Source organism: Sporobolomyces koalae, assembly GCF_050403365.1.
Source record: "Sporobolomyces koalae JCM15063 DNA, S_koalae_JCM15063T_v1_ctg2, whole genome shotgun sequence".
Taxonomy (NCBI): domain Eukaryota; kingdom Fungi; phylum Basidiomycota; class Microbotryomycetes; order Sporidiobolales; family Sporidiobolaceae; genus Sporobolomyces; species Sporobolomyces koalae.
Genome location: NW_027481769.1, coordinates 67639 through 87966, shown reverse-complemented (window position 1 = coordinate 87966; position 20328 = coordinate 67639). Strand labels below are relative to the sequence as shown.

Here is a 20328-nt window from a genome sequence, read left to right as displayed (position 1 = left end):
TTTGTGGTCGAGGAAGCACTCACCAGTGTCGAGGACAGCACCAAACTATCGCCTCATCCGCCTACCTTGGAACGACCCAGTCACGGGCAGCTAGCAGCTTGCGAGCGCCATCCCTCGCCTCGCCGTACAGAACATTTTTCGAATGGAGTCTTCCCACATTGTGCGAGATGTGTGGCCCGAAGGACAAGAATATTGGCGACCTATCGTGACCGCATGTGAGTCTCGATCCTACGGACGAAGCACTGCTATCAGCCCATCTGAACAAAGAGCTCACTCTTCGGACGTCGGACACAGGTTACCTCCTTTCAGTTGCGGTTCTTGCCGCCTTGTTCTCCCGGAGATGGATAGGTTGGAGTCAGATCAAACGGTTTCCAGTCGCCAAATTGCTCGTGCTGGCGGTATTGGGCGATTCGTAAGTATGCGAGCGCTCGTTCCCTGAAATTCTTCCGATCGTCCCGGCCACTGATCAGGCTTTCTCCTGGACAGACTACTGTTCGTGTGGGCGTCTGCGGTCTTGATCCTCGGTGTCGGCACCTCGTTTTCGTCGCAAGCTTGTGCGGTCGGTATCTGGTGGTGGTGAGCGGTCGAGAAATTCGTCGTCTCACATGAATTCAGCTGACGATCGCTTGTGTAGCATCATGCTCTATGCGAGCTCAAAGGTTCTCATCTACGCGTTTCTGTCCGAAAAGTTGTACGCGGTGTATTCGATCACTCCAACCCGACGTATTCCCCGTTGTGAGCTCCTCCTGCCGACTGCACGAGACGCGAGACACGGTTCGCTGATCCTGCTTGTATTGGGTAGGGCAATCGACACAGTACAAGATCGCGTGTGCTTTCCTGCTCCTCTGGATCGGGGTCGCGATTGTCATGATCGTAAGTACGGGTTGCGCAAGCTCTGAGCTGGTAATAGACTCTCTAACAGCCTTGTCCGCGTTGACTTGGATCAGGTGGGACGTATCTCTGAGATGAGGCAACACGACGATGCCTGCATCATCGGTCTCAAGTTGTACGCAACTGTCCCCATGTTGACTGTCGACGCCATCGTCAATTTATACCTCACGGCAGTCAGTTCCCGCCCGAAGTCGTCAATGAGCCCACAAGGATTGGGACCCTGACTGACATTGTGCATAACGGCAGGCGTTTGTAATCCCGGTGTATCGTTCCCGGTGGCACAAAGCTCAGAAACTCGCTCGCAACTCGTCGATCGCGGCGATCGCCGCACTCATCACTTCATTCGCCAACATTGCCGTCTTGACGATACAACACGGGCATCAATTGAGTTGGGTCTGTCTCGGATCTTGCGGGTTGGATGGTCAGTTCTTTCTCCCTTTCCCTCGAGCTTTTCTTCCCTCCACCGTTTCCCCCCAAACTGACTGGTTTGTGCCTGGTGACAGTCTCCATCAACGCCATTATTCTATACATTGTCACGGCGTCTGCATCTTCGAACCAAACCGTCTCGGGGGACGATTGTCAGCATCACCCTCACACTCACAGTCACCACCGTTCGTTGCCTCCAACGCATCCAGGTCGAGGAGGAGGTCCAGGGTTCAACACGCGTGGTCACTCGGACTCTCTCTCGGATCCGACCTCGACCCTTCCAACCCTGGATTTATGGGGAGGAAGCAAGACTTTGACCGAGAAACAAGAAGATCGACTCGTCGATCTCGAACGCATGTCGGAAAAGATCCGAGATCCGAGCATAGACGAACCACCCACGATTTCATTCTCGAGTTATGGAGGAGGAGGAGGTGGAGGAGGTGGAGGAGGTGGAGGAGGAGAGAAATTGTCGAGACCTACGAGTTTGAGGGGCAAATCGAGCAAGACGAACCTCATGCAGATTCAAGTAGTGGAAGAGGTCGTTCGGGTGGAGGAAACTGAACCTTGAGAAACACTTTTCCCCGCCGTCTCGCTTCCTTTCCTTGCTCATCCCCTTGTTGTTCCGTGTATAATAGTCATATAGCCTCTCGATGAAAAAAGCCTAGATTGTTGCTCTTCCTGAAGTCTCGTGATTGGCAGATGGTGGGCCCTGTATCGATGAGATCGTCTCTCTCCCTCTCTAATGGTCGCAAATTCCGAGAAAAGGATCGCTGGTGATGTCGTGCCTCAAGCATTGCATTCTCAGGCGCTCAACTCGATCGCGCTGATTCAGAAGTAAAGTGTCAGCGGGTAATGACCTTCGAAAAACTGCCGTGAGCAAGCTGGAGAGAGAGAGCAAAGGGTACCCACTTTTTCATCGCTCCCAACAACGCCGTCAACTGCAATTTCTCACTTCCTCCCGTCGAGAGTCGATGTCTGGTCGTAGGGGGAAAACATGAGCAACCGGTGGAAGGAAGGAAGAAAACAAAGAAAGAAGGAGAAAAGGCTAACTCGACTTGAGCGAGTTGATCCAAAAAGTAGATCCTCGTGATCTTGCCAAACTCGACCGTCGCGGCAAAATCGTAAATCCCTTGAATGATGTCTTGCAGGGCCAACCCTTTCTCGGCCTTGAGACTCGAGACGCGCGTGTAGGCCGTCTCGAACGAATCGTTCATCATGGTTCTCATGATCTCTTCAATGTCTTTCGGATCGGGGTTCCCGGTACAGTTGTACACCGTCTGTGCATCCGTCAACTCGTACGCTGCGTGACATGCCTAGAATTGACCGAGTAAACGCGATCAGAACTGGATGGGAAAAAGGGGACGAGAAGAGAAGGTGGTGAAACGGGAAAAACTGACTTGAAGAACGTTGAGAGCTCTTCGCATATCCCCTCGTGACAGTTTCAGCAACGCCTGCCGTCCGTCTTCAGTCAGTTGACACCTGTCGAGGTGATTTTTCGGTCAGTACCCGTATTAAGGGCATTTCAACGAGACGACTATTGAACGAGATGCACTTTTCGGCGTCAATGACATGTTGCAACCTCTTTTCGACTTCTGGCTTTGGTAGAGGACCGAACCTATGTTTGCATCTCGGTCAATCACAGTGCTTTTGACTCGGAACAGGAGAACTGACTCGCCTGAACCTCGTACACCGAGATTGAATCGCGGGGATGATCTTGTTGACATAGTTGCAGATGATGCAGAACCGCACATTCTTTGTATATTGTTCAATCACTGTATACGCGCAGTCAGGGTCAGGAGAGGGGTCCACAATCGTGTTCTTCTTTCGTTGAAAATCAAGGTTACCTCGGCGTAGAGCGGATTGAGCAGCTTGAGTCATCATGTCGGCCTCGTCGAGGATGATCAGTTTGAATCCAGCACTGACAATAGAAGCAATTGGGGTCAGTCAGGTTCTGAAGAGAAAGACGGCTCGACGAACGACTCACTTGCCGGCACCGCCCTGCATGCGCGTCGATGCAAAGTTCTTGATCTGTTCCCTCACGACGTCGATTCCTCGATCGTCCGACGCGTTGAGCTGCACGAATCCGAGGTCAGGGCGAATAATCTCGAAGAACGAGCGAGAGAGAGGGAGTTGACCTCGAGACAGTTGTTGCGCATGACGTTGCCATCGCCGTACAGTTTGCGCGCGACGGCGAGGATGGTCGAAGTCTTGCCGGTGCCTGGAGGTCCGTAGAACAAGAGGTGGGGCACACGGCTCTTGGCGATAAACTGGTCAACTGAGAGGCGGCACGACGAGACGCGTCAATGTCCCGGAGGGTGACGACCGCGTTAAACAGGAAAGGAGCGCGTACTGGTCGAGATGATGTCCTTGTGTGCGACCACGTCGTCGAGCGTGACTGGGCGGTACTTTTCGACCCAGGGCAGGTTGTCTTCGGCGAGCAATGTCGCCAACCCGAGTTCGCCCTGCTTCCCTTTGCCCTTGACATCGGTTGGGATGGAGCGAGGCGTTTTAGACTGCATCTCGGTGTCTGACATGGCGAATGATCGAGCTCGGTCCCGGCGAGGTGGAGGTGGAACAAGCTAGTAAGCGACGCGAGAGCCGAGTGCTCAGATGCGATCGCCGGACTCGCCTCCACCCCGTTCATCTCGCTCGTAAACCCAGATGGCGAGCATCAACTGGGTCGTGCTCGATGCCAACACCCTGCGGCCGGTTCCGTTGCCCCGAGAGAAACTGCTCCTGTCGCTGAGCGCAGTCAGCCTCTCGCTCGTTCCGACTCGGCCTGGTTCCGTTGAACCGTCCGACCCAGGATTCAAGGTCGAACGCGGCAGCGTGTATCTCACGAACCAACGCGTTGTATACGTTTCACCCCCGGCTCTGACGGACCCGATGACGAGTGGGGCGCCTTCACCTCTCGCTCGGCTCGACACTCTCAGCGTGCCCTACCCCGACTTTGAATTCATCCGACTCAACCAGCCCCTCTTTGGCGCCAACAATTTTCAAGCGACTTGTCTCGCCGCACCCGAAGGAGGTCTCCAAGTTGCGCTCTGATCCCTCTGTTGCGCCTTCGAACCCTTAAGCTGATATCGTTCAACTTGTTTGATCGCAAAAGGGTTCACATGAACTCAAGCTGTACTTCAAGGAAGGCGGAGGGTTTGATTTCTACTCGACCGTGCTCGAGATGCGACAACGTATCGCGACAGCTCCTCCCGCTGCTTCCTCCGCCTCGAGATCGGGTTCAGCTCGAGGCGAAGATTTGCGTCCGTCGATCTGTATACGCTTTTCACCTCGCAACACACTGACTGAGGGACGGGTTTCTTTTCTTTTTCTTAAACAGCGCTGTACTCGCGAAGAGCCGAACCGGAACAAAATCGGGTGTTTGCAACTCGAACATCGCCACCTCGTGACTCGGTTCAGTCTCAAGCCGAATTGCCAACACCCTCCGCCTCTAGAACCGGCGTGCCGCCTCTACCACCTCCGATCGGAAACGACCTCCCACCATCGTACACTGCCTGAAAAAGCCTCGCTTGGTATGTGCGAGCCCGTTCCCTCGCTTCTGTTTGTAGATATACTGTAATTCTCCCCTTGTTGTTACGAACCTTGTCTGTTCTTCTCCTCTCGTCAGCAACAACGAATGTAACCCGTGTTTTGAGAGCTGCGTCGTGGCAATCTATCGATTCTGAAGCTAATTTGCGTACTGACATAATCTTTTGCAGCAATGGCGTAATGAGACAGGGGAGGTGGGAAACGAAAAAAAGGGTTTGCGAGTGCGAGCTGAGGTGGTACAACACAAAATAGTCGTTACATATTGTTGGAGGGCCTGTGTAGTGAAGAACGTGCGGAATCTTCGAAACCGATTTTTCCGTTGTTTCTGTTTCCGTAAGGGTCAGTCAAGGGTGACTAGTTCAGGAACAAGGGTAGAGGGGAAGCATCTATCCAAAACTGACCTGCGGTAAAAGTTCGTTTCTCTTTGGGAATGACGAGCAATTTTGCAAGGCGTTTCTTTACGGCCTCGTTTCAGAATGTTCGATCCCTCGAAGCATTTGTCCAACACTTGGCAGCTCGGTCACGACGATTCCAGTGCCAACGCTCAGACTTCTCGTCCGTACGGGGAGGACCAAGGTAGGTGGTGGTCGACTAGGGATGATCCATTGTGGCCACCGCGTCGAGGTAGGAGGTACGAGTTTCAGAGGTGAAGGTGGTTGGCGTCGAGGCATGACTCTCTCACGTCTTGAAGGCGCGAAGGAAGGAAGAACGAGGGTTGAATGAACACAGGTCTGTGCAAAAGGGCGGTGACGATACAGCTCGTGTGATTCGATCGCGGTGCTGAGTTTGCGGTCAAGAGTGCGAGAGCACCAGAGAAGCGAAAGGTGTGTAGAAGGGAGTTTGCGCTCTCCATAATGAACTTTCGATGCATGAACGGAGCTTATGCCTTGCTGCGCATCAACGGTTTCGCCTTTTTAGCGCGAGCCGTTCATGCGCGTTTTTGCATTGCATAAATTAACGAATATACCGTGCGTACTGTAGTATCGCCAACAGGGAGATCAAAGGCGAAGGCGAGAGAGTTCGGCATGAAAGTACTTCGGCAGCCCTTCGTCGTCGTCGAGGATCGGCACAAAGCCCATGCCTCCTCCACTCTCATTTTCGCATCGCCATCGTCGTCACACTTTTGCGCCTCGAGCCTCGAACAAAGATGCTCGGACCATTGGTCAAGGCCCAACTGGTCGCGTTCCTTACCAAGAAGTTGCTCGATTCAAAGGTATTCACTGGTGGAGTTGAAGCACTGCATGGGTCCGTGTCGCGCATTCAACAAGGAGCATACGACACTTTGTTACAAGCCACTCGTGAGCATCGTTCCCCCCATCCGGCGTTCCCCTGTGAGCGAGAACCATGAACTGATCGTGCCCGAATCTCGGGATCCCCTTCTTTTCTCTGCGGTGGCGCTTCCGGAACAGAGGAGCACGATGCCAAATTCCAACCACCTCATCACCTCGAAAAGGAGACGACTAGATCGACCCATCGCCCGAGACGCGATGAGAGCTTGAAGGATCAGAACAGCGCGCTGCGAGCGTTCATAGAGAAGACCGAAAACGAACTGCACAAGGAACGCCGCGAGGGCAGGCATCGGTGACGAACGCGAGCTAGTGCAGCTGCGTCCATAGGAAGGGAATTTTCGGAACATGGTGCCGTAGAACCGGTTCCATGACGAGGTGAGCCATAGTTTCTCTCAATTTCTACAGGGCCACCTTACGAGACTGATCTGTTTCCAGACGTAATAGCGCAGGCTGGTGTTGCGTGTACCAATAGTACCGCCATGTACATACTGCAGACATGTTGTATTCTATAGACAGACGGCACTGCGATGACGGTCAGGCTATATCGAGTCCTTCTGCATACCTTTGGATTGTGCCTCGGAATGCAAAGTACAGCGGTTGAACCTTGCCAGAATACCCAGAAGCAGAGAGTAGCCGGAGAGTGTCGAACATATCAATGCACTCGTCCGAATCGACTTACATCCTAGCCGCACCCTGACGGCGCGTACTAATCTCGCACTCGTAGCGACAATTCGCAGCTCATGTCCTCGTGGCTCGAGCACCTTGCTCGCCATGCCATCTTCTCGTTACCGCTAGACGCGCCGGCTTCATCATCTCAAGGTCGAGCCGACCCTCTCCATGCCACGACTACCACGCAGCAGACCGGACGGGGTCAACCTTTGTTGCTCGACACGATCCGACCCTCGACACCGAAACTGCCTGCGATCTTCCCCGTCTTGACGCCGAAACCGTCTGCGTTCTCGATTCCGAACACCACGACCCTCAGTCGTACCACCACACCGAAGCGTAGCACGAACTCAAAGGCACGATCGGCTTCGCCGTACGAAGACGAAACACTGCAGCGAGCGGGCAAACGGAATCAGCGTACGGCGGTCATCCGAGGCGGAACCGAACTCGTCGTCGCAGTCGGCAAACAGTTGAGAATCTGTGATCTCAAACAAGCGAAAGCGAAAGCGGGCGAAGACCCACAAGGCGATCTCGGAGAATACAAAGTATCTTTCGCCCTCTCTGTCTCTCTCAGTATAATCCTTGAAAAAAACTGACGGGTTTCAATTCCGAGCAGGTGTTGCATGCTCCCGAGATCAACTTTGAAGTACATCAACTCGTCGTGAACCAGAACTCGAAACTGCTTGCAGTGATCGGCGTACATTCCATCAGAGTGGTCGAACTGCCACGAAAAGGCTGGACGGCCTCGACAAGTCCGACCATCGATGTCAGGTGAATCAGCGGATCCAAAAGAGGGACTCCTGTATACAGCGAAGTCTAATCTGACAACTATGAACCCTGTCAGGTGTCTCGAAATTGGAAAGTTTTACCACTCTCTACCCGGCTCGTCTGCGATCGCGCAAGTGCTGTGGCATCCTCTCGGTCAACATTTCTCGTCGCTCCTCGTCCTGACGGCGGATGCCCAGCTGCGCGAGTACACCCTGCACGAATCGACTTCGGAGCCGTCCCAAACGGTTTCCTTTGTCGAGTCCACCACGTCTGCCTCGAGAGGGTTCTTCTCGGCAGAGGACGAAGCGGGTAGAGAAGCCACAGCAATGTGCTTGGGAGACGCCTTTGATCGAAGTGAGGAGGGGCCCGGTGCCGATTGGGGCAAGATGACGGTGTACGGACTGATGAAGAACGGCGACTTGAAGTCGATTTGTCCCTTCTTACCGAAACGATCGCAAGTCTACCATTTAATATCCATGATCCGACAGAGAAATGCCATCTGACGAGGGCTTCATGCAAGCAGATCGATCTCTAAGAGCTACCTGCACGGCTTGGCGTCTTTCGTTTCGACAAAACTCGACTACCTCTCTTCCGATTCCTCCACCTCTACCGCTGGAGCTCTCGTTCCTGCTTCGAAATCCCTTCTCTCGCAATCATCAGATCGCTCCAAGATTCTGCCCCCTCCCCCTGCTTCTCTAGACCTCGAGAAACGCTACACTCTCCAACTACAATACCTCCAAGCACTGCTCCGACAAGTTCCCGCTCCACAAGACGCCTCGAACTCGGGACAACAGCAATACGAGGACGAAGATGTTGCGCAGGTGGTTGCACCGGTTTCGCGACCGAACCTGAGACCGAAACTTCAGGGGCCTTTCCTGTTGGCGCCTGCTACGGTCGAACTCGACAACGGCGCTCAGGACACGATTGCGACGGACGTTGTGTACGTCTCGTATTCGGGCTCTACCGAGCGAGAACGCGGTCGAGGCAAATGCCTCGGAGTCGTTGCAGTCGTGTATGCGGACGGCAAACTCGAGGTTGGGCTGGAAGTTGAAAAAGTCGAGGCGAGGTTCGAAGGAGAAACGACTACGGCGAGTCGGGAAGGTGAAGAGGACGATTTGCCAGTGTTGCTCGTGTTCGAGACGCTCGACCTCGGGTACGGTTCAGAATTCTCGAACGATCGTCAAGTTGAACAAGCGTTGGATCGAGGCAGGAACTGGCCGGTCTTGAAGAGGGACGAGTTGTACGGGAACGACACGATCTGGATCTATTCGAGCCTGGGAGTACAGTGTCTGGTCTTGGGCAAAGGGATCGACACGCAATGGCAAGCTGCACTCGATCGTCAGCAGCCTCAGGACACGGGAGCAGCGGGAGAAGACAGTCAGGTGTTCTGGGTGGTCAAGACTCACACGGTCGATCGACAAGGGTCTCGATCAGGCAGGGGAAACGCCAACAATGAGGACGAGGAAGCTGTGAATCCTCCGATCGTCGGCTTCGACATGATCAATGATGTCTACCTGGGCTACTCGGTCATCGCGTCGACGCCGCAGTTGCAACTCGTCGGAGTCGAATTGAGCCTCCGGGTCGATCAAGATCTGTTGCCATCGACAGAATCACCTCTGCCACCAAGCACGACAGCGACTACGAATGAATCTGGCTCGAAACCGCCAGCATACGTTTCTTTGCTCGACTCGCAATTCGTCGTTCCGACTGCCTTGACCAAGTCCCGGACAAGACCTTTGCCGCTCTCGGATTCAAACTCGACGACGAAAACGAAAGAAGTGACGATCACCCCGGACTCGCTACGCCAGTTTGGCAAACAGGTTGAATCGTATCAGACTTGCATTCGAGAACTCGTTCAGGGCGCCGATCAAGTACAACATCGCCTCGAATTGCAGATGAAGGAACTCTCTCGACAACTTTCGAAACTGCAAGAGTTGAGAAATTTGACTGGAGATTTGAGGGCGAGCACGACCGATTCATCGAGACCGGACGGACTCGTGCAGCGGATGAAGCTGGTCGAAGAGAACCAGGTCAGACTGCTGGATCGGTTGGATCGGGTATTGCAGCGGTTGATGGAGCGGCATCAGGGCGAGGACAAGTTGAGCACGTACGAGAAGAAATGGTTTGACGAATTGGGACGATTGGAGAAGGAAGTGAAAGGAGGGCTCGACGCGAAAGCAAAACGGGTCGAAGCCATGTGGGACGAGTTGCGACCTGGAGTCGATGAGATTGTCGCGAGGCGGAAGCAGCAGAACAGCTTGGACCAGCACCATCAACAGCCCTACTCGTCTTCGCCTGCCCGAACCGGCTTGGGCAAAGCTCAGATTCAGGGTCTCGAGGCAAAGCTGGCCGAAGAGTACGTCATTTCTCTCACTGTCTCGACAGATACACCGTATTGGCGTCTGACGGCGGTTCATTGCGCTTGAACAGGGCGAAACTGCTGACGGACGCGAAGAAAAAGGTCGAACGGCTGACTCAATCGCTGGCGGCTACAACGATCTAGCATACACATAGCTCTTGTACCTTTTGCCGACGCTGCAACGATTATATTCCTTATCGGCGAGTCGGGCGACGCGTAGCCTTAGAGAGGGCTAAACGCGGCTAAACGAGTGCCGCCCCTTGCCGAGCCGCCCGCTGTGATTGCTCGTCACTTGCTCTCCCCTTCTCTCCCGTTCCATTGCCTCCTATCGACATTCGAGATGGTCAACGCTGTGGCAGAAAACGTCACTGGAACGATAGGGACTGTGCTGGTGAGTGTCGTGGCTGTCATCTTGACGTTTGCCCCTATCTTTTCTCTCGTGCAACTGCTCGAGCGTGCCGGCTATTCCGACCTCTTCGCTCCTTCAATTCGCTCGCCTGACTCGCCTGACCGTCTTGGCTCGTACCTTGCTCTAGTGGTGCATTCAACTGATACCTCAAGGTGTGTGCATTCGTCTATCGACTGTCCTCACCGCTGGCATTAAGCATCGTTCTCATTGCAGTCTACCTCAATCACAAGCGCCGGACAACAGAGGGCTTGCATGTCGCCCTCTAGTGAGTTTCATCTCGCATTTGACATGTTGAAAGAGCAATTTAACATTCGAACGCGACGAGAACAGCACAACATGGCTATTCTCTGGCCTCTTCCTCGGCATCTACGCCATTCTGGAAGACATCAACATCCCAATCTGTACGCACTCTTATCAAATCCCCCTTGCTGGCTCAATCTGCTCGTCCAGCAAGATTCAACTATCGAAACACGTATTCTGATCAGCGTTTTTACGTTCTCACAGGCGTGCAACCACACGCGTACGGCTCGCTCTGTGCAATTATCTTTTGTCAGGTTCGTCTCTAGTCGATCTGCATCTTCCTGGTTGCTTGAAATCGGGCTGATCATTTCTCGACTTACCAGATGGTCTACTTTGATCGCAAGTGGTCGCTGAGGAACACACTGCTACTCTTTCTCGCATACTGCTTGATTGGAGGTGGCTTTGAAGTGGGCATGTACTTTGCTGCCAAGGTGCGCCGTGGCTCTTCTCCGTACCCTTCATTGTCAAGCGGCTCTTGATAATAAATGCCAACTTTCCAATGTAGCCGGGAGTCGATCGAGGAATCGTCGGAGCTTCGATGCCATTCGGGATCCTCTCTGATATCTGCCTCGCTGCTGGCTTCTTGTAAGAGTTTACCGCCTAGCACTTTTCTGTCATTGCGATTTTCTGACCCGATCGGAGCATCTTGGTAGCCCACAATTCTGGCAAATCTACAAAGACCGCAAGGTGATTGGGTTGTCGTACCTGTTCCTCGCGATGGATACCCTTGGTGCCGTTTTCAGCATTCTCTCCCTCGGTACGTGATTGCTTCTCAGTCTTGTAAGCGATTAGCGGGACCATTGACGCATTTTATTCGTTGGTTTAGCTTTCAAGACTACCTTCGACGGTGTCGCCTTCGCCGGATACTGTGAGCATTCTCTCCTGCTTCTTCCGCACTGACTTCACCAACTGACTCGCATGTCGTAATTCCTCGCTCAGTGGTCGTCATTGTATTCGAGGTCGCGATTGTCCTCTTGGCTATCGTTCTCAATCCTGCTGCAAAGCGGAGAGAAAAGGAAGCTGAACAGCAACTGGAACACCATGCGACCTTTGCGTCAGAGATGACGGCGGTCGATGGGCGGACGGAAGAGCGAGCTGGGGCCGAAAAGCGGATCAATCCAGAAGTCATCCCTCGCGAGAGCGAGACAAAAGCTGCTTAGCGTTGTAGAATAGACGGCCCTGCATATCGCAATCACTGTAAATGTTTCCGTAGACTACGTCAATAGCTTGATTAGAAAAGCGAATGTAGATCACGCCGCGCTCGGTCGTCAAGGCGTCTCCCATTTAGAAGCGACCCTGTCATCAATCATGAGGCATCTCAAGATCGAGCGCATTAATCCTTGATCTTCTGGAGGGTTCTGTCATCTGACCGCCTGCAGGTATAGTCCGTAGTCGCATCTTGCTGGAGAAAAATGTATAAATACTGTCCATGCACTGAGCTATCGAAGGGGAACACTGCTTTCCGCTGACATTGACACATCGTTTGAATTGTTCACGAAAAAGCTCTGTTTGGCTGTCCACAACAACCGCGATCGGTTGCGACTCGTGCAGAGAGTTTTCCCGCACGTGACTTTCTACTGAAAAAACCCCGACTGCCGATTTTCGCTGAAGGAACAGAAGAGTAACATTGTCCGTCTGGTAATGCCGGCGCTATCAAGCGGGACGCGTGGAAAATTGTAAGAACTAGTCACGGCCGCGCCGTTACGCGGACGCGCGGAACGGTCTCGCGACGACCGAATCATCCGACGGAACCTCGCGACTTTCTCTTCTTGCGCCACTCGATCCTCTCCTTGACGCTGGCTCTCATGCGATGAAACCCCGCTCGCCTACACCGATGGGCGCCTCGAACCCAAATTCGCTCGGCTTGGATCCGGCCAAATCAAGTCACGAGAGCTCCTCTCGCCAATCACTCACGATTACGGTCAGGTACTTGCCTACGGACGAATGGATCACGGTGCAGGCTGCCGTCGGGTGGACCTGCCTGGACTTGAAGCGACGAATCCTTGTGGATCAACAAACACAGCAACAACAAAGCCTACGACAGACTACTCAGCACCCTGGCCAGGACAACAATGTGAGGGGCTTCCGGGGCAAAGCTAGCGAGAAGGAAAACCATCCGCAAGCTCGGCAACAGAGGAAGGAGGATCGCGAGTCCGTCAGGACACCTATCGCAGGTCACGGCGTTCGAAGGCTCGCGAGCGCTTTGCGAGATCGCGTAAGCAGCACGATAGGTCATGATTGTGGTGCAGAATGTGGCTGACTTCTCGCTCTAAATGACGAAAAGCTGAGCACGAAGGAACAGTACGTCGATTCAAACGCAGGACCCTCGCCTTCTCGTTCTTCCGCCTCTCTTTCTACCCCGGTCACTCCCTTCTCATCCTCGACCTCGCGTGGAGTTTCGTTGTCTGCAACTTCAACCCCAACGAAACACGAATTGGAACTCCCCGCTTTCTCTGCCTCTTTTCTCCAATTTGATCGAAACGGCACTCATCAGGAGATTCCTTCACCTGTGCCACGGAGTGCTCGGAGCAGCGAGTCACACTCGAGGAGGTCAAGTATGGCGTTTTTCAATCCGACAGACGTCTTCCTATCAAATTCGTCCACGCAGCAGGAGGCGTACGCTCAACGGAACGATACCAGTCCAGTCATGGATGGGAGGGGCAGGAGGATGGAGCGCAGTAAGAGTCTGACTGAGCGACCATTGGAGAGCAATGTACAAGTCGAGACGAGCATTGACTCTGAGCGCACTCCGGAGGAAAACGTTGAACATCAAGCAGCGAGCTGGGTTCTTGTCAGCGTGATCACCGTAAGCCATTTATCCTTCGGGAATCAAAGCCTGAGATCGAATGCTAAGGCACTCGACTGCTGAACAGGGTGCTGCTCTACCGGATTACGCTACACTCGAGAACAAGCTGGTGGACAACGATATTCTCACTGTGAGCAATGTATACAGTCGATATCTGTGCGAAACCTGCGCTCACTCTGCGCTACATTCCCTCGTACACAGCTGAAACCGTATCACCTCCCGTTCGACCCCCCTCTACACCTGTACCATCTTCCATACCTGCACCTGGCTTCAGCTTTGGTCCTCCCTGCCTCTCTCTCGACCTGCCACTGTGCTAGCGGATCGCATACAAAAGGACATGCTCGAAGGAGAAGCTTCGGCGGCAAGCAAGCCAAGGAGGACCTTGTCACTCGCCGGATCGAAATCGGAATTGACGATGGTTTCTTCTGTGAGGCGACGATGATATTGAGGGTTATCAAAGGCAGTCGCCTCGAGGCGATTTATCCCCTTCCTTCGGACTCGATCAGACTCGTCTCCTCTGGCGCAGCCTCTTCGTCGTCGTCACCGATACCCTCACTACCGACGAGTCTCATGCCAACCTCGACCATGACCTCATCAGCAAGTGTCAATTCGCTCTCGACCTATGTTCTGCCCGGGGGACCAACATGGCTCTCGTCGGCTTCATCTCGGTCACATTCACCGACTCCTTCCTCCTCGTCGCCTTTCTCGACTCCGTGGAAGAAATCGCCCACAGCGAGGGCACTACCGCTCATTCAGCTCGACTGGCATGATGGACAGACTCTGAGCTTGAAAGCAAAATCCGAGCGAGAACACAAACTGCTGATGAAGCTGCTGGGCGAATCCGACAACGGAGACGAAAGAGACGAGGACGAGGCAGAGAGTCAAAGGCGAAAAGATCGTGAGTCTCTCGCCTGCATGTGCTGATCTCACGCAAGACGAGAAACTGATTTTTGCGAACACGACACAACAGTACTCGATCTCGCTTTTGCATCGCGACACCGGCTCCTGCCAACTTGCCAATCGCGAGTGCAGGCAAACGTCCCTCGTTCAGGGTCTTCTCAAACGCGGCAACTCCAGACTGTAACCATTCCAGACCGGCGTTCTTCGATTCTGCACATCCAAAAAATGGACGACTCGCGCAAACAGGGAGGAAGGCAAGAGGTACCAGATCCCTCGTCGAACCACGATCGCACCTCGTCCACAAATTCCATGTCTACCTATTCTTCCGCGCCTACGACCCCGACATCCCTGCACGACTTCTCCTTCGCATCGTCCTCAGGCAACCCCGATTGTTTCGACACCGCGACCCCAAGCAAGAGCAAGGGGTCGAGTCAATTTATCGTCACTCCCGCAACTCCTTCGTCTTCCTCGGTGTCGCCCAAGACCTCTCCCGCGTCACTCATTTCTTCTTCTTCATCCTACTTCTCTCCAGACGCTCCTCAGCTGGTCTTGCCTCCGTTCTCTGCTTCAACCGTGGCGCGTCCACTAGCGGCTTACCGCGAGCGAGCGGAACCTGTCGCGAAGATCTCGTCGCCAAGATCGCCACTGTCATTGCTCCAATGACGAGCTAGCTGGAGATCGGGTGGGATCCTGCGAAGCAACCGATCTGTTTCAAAGGTCGCTTTTCACCCTGTATCCTTATGCCCATCTACGATCCTTCTTTTCACATGTACGCGGCCATAGCTGCTTGCCACCTGTATTACTTGGAACGAAGCTTTTGCTTCGACGGGTCAGGATCTTTCGGTTTGTTTTCGCCTGTCTCCGTCTTTCTTGGTAATGTTTGTTGTTCTTGGTATCCTTGGCTCTGGTTCAATGGGCGTTTCCTAGTAATCTTTTTGTCTGTATCCGGGATCGGAAGTCTCTGCCTTTTTTGTTTGGATTGCAACGTTAGTATCTCGAAAGCAGACTCGGTTGCCACTCGTTGTGCAATAGACGGTCTGCGACAGGAGTTTGTGTCACACTGACATTCTCTGCCGTCGATATGCTCAAGTATCAACAGCGTTGAACATAGAGAATAGCAAGGGGAGGATGTCTGAGCTTCGGAATTTGGTGAAGCTCGAACACTCTCAACGGCCTACTCGATCCCCCTTGCTCATTCGCTATTTGGTGAGAGGATCTCTAGATAAGGAGAGCGCCGAAACAGTCCCCTCCGAGTCAGGTTCGCGAAGGACATAGGTGTCCAGATGAGGGACAGAGCGCACCTTTGCTTGTCATGTCCGGAGCTCGAGATGTTTCATATTTGCCCCAGATGGCAGGCCACAGACCACGAGAGCATACTTATGGCACATCATAAAGTATGAGCGAGCACAGAGAAATCGAGCTTTTTCTTTATGCTCAAGCGAAACAGCAGAGAGCGAGGCTCGGAGGCGCAGATCGCAGCCCTTAGGTGGCCCTCTCCTCCACTCGACCTCGACTCCGCCGCGTCTCAACAAGTACGTAGAAAGTTCTTTCAAATTTAATGGACAGAGCTGTACCCGGCGCCTCTGGCTCCCGAGTGGGCAGAGCTGCGCAGTGGCTTCATCTTCTCCCTCAACTTTCTTTCATCTCGCTGATCAACCTCACCACTCTCAACCCTCGCGTTTGACCACAGAAGCAGTATGAAAATCGAACCTTGCTACGTGTGTGGATCGCCATGCTACCCTGGCCACGGTACGTCTCGCTCGCTCGTCTCGATCGCCCCATTCCCGCCTTTCATCTTTTCCAACCTTCACCGCCTCGTCGCCTCTCGACCTCACCTCGCCCCTGCCGAGTCATGCTGACCGGTCTGTATATCGTCTCTAGGCACCATGTTTGTCCGTAACGACGCCAAGTGCTTCAGGTTCTGCCGGTCAAAGTGCTCGAAGAACTTCAAGTGCGTTACCTTCTGCCTCGTTCTCTTGCAGTGCTTGCCCTGCACTTTGCTGATCGCTCCAACCCTGCTTTACTTGATCTCCTCACCCGCTCCACTCCCGGCACGACCCTTTTGTGCTCCCGACCCGTCCGTATCATCTGCACGCCGCTCTCCTCGGGATTGCAAACCTGCACAGGATGAAGCGAAACCCTCGAAAGCTCAAGTGGACCAAGGCGTTCCGAAAGGCCGCTGGAAAGGAGATGACCGTCGATTCCACCCTCGCGTTCGAGAAGCGCCGACACGTGCCCGTCCGATACGACCGAGACTTGGTCAACGCGACGGTCGAGGGTATGAAGCGTATCGCCGAAGTCAAGGCCAAGCGAGAACGTGCATTCTTCAAGGCGAGGTACGTTCATTTCCAATCCTTGACAACTCTGGCTCTCGCCCGTACTCCAACTGACGATCACGACGATCGTAATCCCTTTCTAACGAAAACAGGATGGCGGCTGCTGCACCTCAATCCCTCGAGGGAGACTCGCTCGAAGTTACTCGATCAGCCCACATGCTCACGCCGGGAATGCAAGAACCTTCCGCCTCGACCCGCAAGGCTCTCACTGCATCGCAAGTGCTCCTCGCAGCGAAAGCCGAGAAGAAGGCGGCCAGGATTGCCAAGAGTCAGAACCGACGTGCGGTTGGATTCGCTGGTGCCGAAGACCTCGCGGGAGACGAAGACGAGGCCGAGATGGACAGCGACGAGGAGGAACTCACGACGATGGACGCGCTTCGGGAAGCCGACATTAGCATGGACGTCGGTGGAGACGAAGAGGTGCAGGACAAGATCAAGACCAAGGTCAAGGCGACCAAGCCCAAGAAGAAGAGTGCACTGAGACGAGCTTCGGGCGCGAGCATGTCGATGGATTGATTTACGAGATACGGTCGTTAGACTCTAGATTCGACAGCGACGACACCACTCGTCCTTGTCGTGCTTCTCTGTCTCTTTCAACTTTTTCTGTACGGGTTAGCTTTTTCTTCGTTCGTGTCTCGTTGTATTGTCACACTATTTCGCAGCCTCTTCTCTATGCTGCTCGCTATCGTGTTGTTCGAGCATCCTTGCGATCCGCTTCTTTTCGTCTCGATCCGCCTTGTTCCTCGCCTCGTTCCACTTTGTCAGTTTCTCCCCGTCCTATCTCCGCCACCAATCGTGGCTTTAGTTCCCTAAGATTGTGCGTGCGACAACCGCATGATCGACTCACCCGGAACACCCGTCTAACCCACTCTTGCCGTTCGTCGAGCTTGGCTTGTATCGACGTCGGCAAACTCCTCGCGCTCATGAAATCGTCCAGTTCGGCGAGCGGATCCAATTCGAGCGCGACCTCGTACGCGTCGACTTGTGGCTGCAACAGTTCAGACAAGTAATCGGAAGTCGCTTCAAGTGAAGACAACAGGAAGAACGCTAGTTGAGAAAGCGAGGAATCAGAGACGCAGACGTTTGCAGCGAGAGGGGGGAGAGACGAACTTTTGAGCTTCTTCCACCTTCGACCACTCCCTGATAAATCCAATGTTCAAGCATTATAGAGTCAGCATAGCAACGTTATGATCAGACATGACACACGACTGACGCGAACGCGGTGTATAGCGCTTTGTTCCCGCGAAAAAGCATTCGAAAGCGGGATCAGGTTCGTCCGGTCCTTCATATACGATCCTAACACCGAGAATTTTCGAGCAGAGTTAGCCAAGGAGCGAGAGTCCAGCGGGGTCCTCTCGGGTCAGGGAAAACAGACTTGCTCGTCTTGCCAACATTTTGTACAGAGACGACACCGCAAATAGAAATCGACTTTGCGGTGCGTGGCTTTTCCGCACACCTATACACTCGAATTCGATGAGCGGGGAGAGCGGACGGAAGCTGCCGGGCACAAAGAGAGCGCACTCGACAAGAGCGCCCCACGATGAGCGTTGCAAGCTCAACGGGTTGCAATGGCGCTTCGAGCGCAGGGACACCTAGGTCCTCGATCGCACGACGCCATGCGGTTTCGCACTCCCGTGAAAGTACGAGGGCCCGCAGAGGTTTCGACACGAGCGAGACGGCTAACAACGCCGCAAGGTCAACGTGCCCAAGAATCTGGCCGAGAAAAGTTTGAGCTCAAAAGTGGACGGAACGGCTGGAACCTCGGCTCAACAAGGTTGGGATGGGGGGTGGGCGCACCAGGTGGAGCAGCTCGACGGGAAGCGCCCCGAGTCGATCGGGACGCCGTCGAACAGGCCGGTCCCGGTTCATATGAAGCTATTTTCCTGTCTCCGAAACGTTTGCAGCCCACTGTGCTCGGTTCTCGGCAGATGGGGGCGTTCGTGGGCGCTGTTTATGAGTCTGTACCTATCATAGGCGCATCGAGGTCCGGAGAGGGTTCGTGGTGATTGCGTCAACGGATTTGGCAGGGCACAAAGCTCGCATCGGAGCAATAGCTGACTAGTGATCACTCACGCGACCTGGGTACGAAGTCAGTATTGGTATAAACCCGATCGAGACGGGAACAGGCCCGAACAAGCCCGAAGCAATATTCTAGTGGGGGGCGCCATGAGGACTTCGCGAGTTCGGACTCCACTCGCAGCGCGAGCGAGAGGATTCCAAAACCCAACCACTGACCAGGCGACAGGCGACAGACGGGCCGGCGGGAGCAGAAAGAGTTGATCGCGGCCCGGTAAGGGCGCCCGCGCTTTTCGATGTCCGAAAGAAAGAAGCGGTTGCGATCGGACATTTTGAAGTAAATTCCCCACTTGTCGCCGACGTTTGTTCTTCGGGAGACGACGCGCATTTCATTCGACCTCAGATTTCGTTCTCTCTGCGTTCTGGATCCCCGACGACCCACTGTACTCGACACACGGTGTCCTCATAGCAGAGGCGGATTAACAAAGCTCCTCCTCTTGCCCTTTGTCGTCCTCGGTCGAGCAGGGAACAACGCACGTCCACTCAGCCGCGCATAGTCCAACTCTCGATCAGACAATTTCGAGTCATCATCGACAATACAATGACCGTTCAGGATATGCCCGCCCCTGCCACCCAGTGGTTCGCAGGTTTGGCCCCGTCGTCGTCGCCGTCAACGTCCTCTGTATTGCACTCGTTGTGGTCGACCCAATCTGCGTCCTCGGTCTCGTCCGCATCACCTACCACGACTGAGCTACCGACACCTCCTCCGTTCCCCATGTTCGAGAGCGAACTCGATATGGACCACATCTTTCGAGAGACGATCGATACTTCTTTCCTGGACTCGCGCCCATCGTCGCCTACAGCCTTCTCCTTGCCCGTACTTGGCTCCTCCGGAAAGATCGGAGGTCAAGGCTCGGGGCCATCGCACCCGCTATCGCCCAGCTGCCCTCCTTCGCTTACACTGTCCCTACCGCACTTCCCAGATCCCGCGCCACCGGCCGCTTCGTTCGCGACCGCCCCTCGACCAAGCGTCGCCGAGGCCAAGCGACAGATCGACGTCCTCACGACAATCCTGACCTCGCCAAATCTCCTGCCTACCTCGCTGCCGACCCACCCTCTGGCCGCAAGACCACGATCCCTTTCCTCGTCTTCCGCGGCTGCAAGTCGGGCTAAGAGTCAGCTCGTAGGGTCGGCACCATTGCCCTCGTCGTCGTCGAACAAGTCACACAAGAGCTGGCTCGACGCGCTCAAAGAGGCAGAACTCAAAGCAAAGGCCAAAAAGCTCGCCACGTCCGGAGGCGCGAGCGCGAGGTTGTGAGGCCCAATCTAGGGGGAGTTGAAAGTTTGAATCTTCTTGTTGTCAGTTGCATGTCGTTCCTTCTCTGCAGTACTCCGGCACGTCTTCAGTATCGTATCTGTCAGTCCATGATGTTGTATACCCTTTTGCAATTACTCTATCCTCTCGCGCTCTCGCCCAGAGTGTCAATGCCGTTCGCGAGATGCAGAGAAAGAAGACGTTGTCAGGCAAGACTATTACGCGGTAGAACAGTACAAGCGCTCAAACAGAGGTCCGCGAAAGTGGAGTCAACGGAAAATCACGCAAGTCGCTTGCGCAAGTT

General features: G+C 54.2%; 10 protein-coding genes across 10 annotated transcripts; 8 read left to right on the top strand and 2 right to left on the bottom strand.

The window, feature by feature from the left end:
* Window positions 1-142: 142 nt before the first annotated feature.
* Window positions 143-1885, top strand: JCM15063_005520 (uncharacterized protein; the record flags this gene model as incomplete). Its single annotated transcript, XM_076675741.1, has 8 exons — window positions 143-215; window positions 295-412; window positions 487-576; window positions 635-735; window positions 803-873; window positions 948-1064; window positions 1138-1312; window positions 1395-1885. 8 exons carry the CDS (start codon window positions 143-145, stop codon window positions 1883-1885), a joined length of 1236 nt encoding a protein of 411 aa, XP_076536880.1.
* Window positions 1886-2118: 233 nt separating this feature from the next.
* On the bottom strand, window positions 2119-3851 carry RFC3 (replication factor C subunit 3; the record flags this gene model as incomplete). The annotated part of the gene is made up of 10 exons (XM_076675740.1): window positions 2119-2140; window positions 2227-2292; window positions 2368-2630; window positions 2715-2796; window positions 2870-2932; window positions 2993-3089; window positions 3162-3235; window positions 3302-3390; window positions 3453-3592; window positions 3668-3851. The coding sequence occupies 10 exons, from the start codon at window positions 3849-3851 to the stop codon at window positions 2119-2121; spliced, it is 1080 nt and encodes a 359-aa protein (XP_076536879.1).
* A 127-nt stretch (window positions 3852-3978) lies between these two features.
* Window positions 3979-4830, top strand: JCM15063_005518 (GRAM domain-containing protein; the record flags this gene model as incomplete). The annotated part of the gene is made up of 3 exons (XM_076675739.1): window positions 3979-4353; window positions 4427-4574; window positions 4652-4830. The coding sequence occupies 3 exons, from the start codon at window positions 3979-3981 to the stop codon at window positions 4828-4830; spliced, it is 702 nt and encodes a 233-aa protein (XP_076536878.1).
* Window positions 4831-6007: 1177 nt separating this feature from the next.
* JCM15063_005517 (uncharacterized protein) lies at window positions 6008-6445 on the top strand (the record flags this gene model as incomplete). Its single annotated transcript, XM_076675738.1, has 2 exons — window positions 6008-6158; window positions 6270-6445. The coding sequence occupies 2 exons, from the start codon at window positions 6008-6010 to the stop codon at window positions 6443-6445; spliced, it is 327 nt and encodes a 108-aa protein (XP_076536877.1).
* A 444-nt stretch (window positions 6446-6889) lies between these two features.
* On the top strand, window positions 6890-10086 carry JCM15063_005516 (uncharacterized protein; the record flags this gene model as incomplete). The annotated part of the gene is made up of 5 exons (XM_076675737.1): window positions 6890-7360; window positions 7432-7586; window positions 7660-8037; window positions 8107-9939; window positions 10014-10086. The coding sequence occupies 5 exons, from the start codon at window positions 6890-6892 to the stop codon at window positions 10084-10086; spliced, it is 2910 nt and encodes a 969-aa protein (XP_076536876.1).
* Window positions 10087-10282: 196 nt separating this feature from the next.
* On the top strand, window positions 10283-11811 carry ILT1 (Ilt1p; the record flags this gene model as incomplete). The annotated part of the gene is made up of 10 exons (XM_076675736.1): window positions 10283-10333; window positions 10479-10503; window positions 10565-10616; window positions 10682-10752; window positions 10856-10905; window positions 10975-11082; window positions 11157-11236; window positions 11305-11408; window positions 11478-11519; window positions 11591-11811. 10 exons carry the CDS (start codon window positions 10283-10285, stop codon window positions 11809-11811), a joined length of 804 nt encoding a protein of 267 aa, XP_076536875.1.
* Window positions 11812-12485: 674 nt separating this feature from the next.
* Window positions 12486-15020, top strand: JCM15063_005514 (uncharacterized protein; the record flags this gene model as incomplete). Its single annotated transcript, XM_076675735.1, has 5 exons — window positions 12486-12866; window positions 12936-13457; window positions 13525-13587; window positions 13659-14355; window positions 14428-15020. 5 exons carry the CDS (start codon window positions 12486-12488, stop codon window positions 15018-15020), a joined length of 2256 nt encoding a protein of 751 aa, XP_076536874.1.
* A 1034-nt stretch (window positions 15021-16054) lies between these two features.
* Window positions 16055-17209, top strand: RLP24 (ATPase-activating ribosome biosynthesis protein; the record flags this gene model as incomplete). Its single annotated transcript, XM_076675734.1, has 4 exons — window positions 16055-16106; window positions 16239-16308; window positions 16484-16693; window positions 16786-17209. 4 exons carry the CDS (start codon window positions 16055-16057, stop codon window positions 17207-17209), a joined length of 756 nt encoding a protein of 251 aa, XP_076536873.1.
* A 135-nt stretch (window positions 17210-17344) lies between these two features.
* On the bottom strand, window positions 17345-17857 carry JCM15063_005512 (uncharacterized protein; the record flags this gene model as incomplete). Its single annotated transcript, XM_076675733.1, has 3 exons — window positions 17345-17470; window positions 17541-17740; window positions 17821-17857. 3 exons carry the CDS (start codon window positions 17855-17857, stop codon window positions 17345-17347), a joined length of 363 nt encoding a protein of 120 aa, XP_076536872.1.
* A 1453-nt stretch (window positions 17858-19310) lies between these two features.
* On the top strand, window positions 19311-20027 carry JCM15063_005511 (uncharacterized protein; the record flags this gene model as incomplete). Its single annotated transcript, XM_076675732.1, has 1 exon — window positions 19311-20027. One exon carries the CDS (start codon window positions 19311-19313, stop codon window positions 20025-20027), a length of 717 nt encoding a protein of 238 aa, XP_076536871.1.
* Between the last annotated feature and the right edge of the window lie 301 nt (window positions 20028-20328).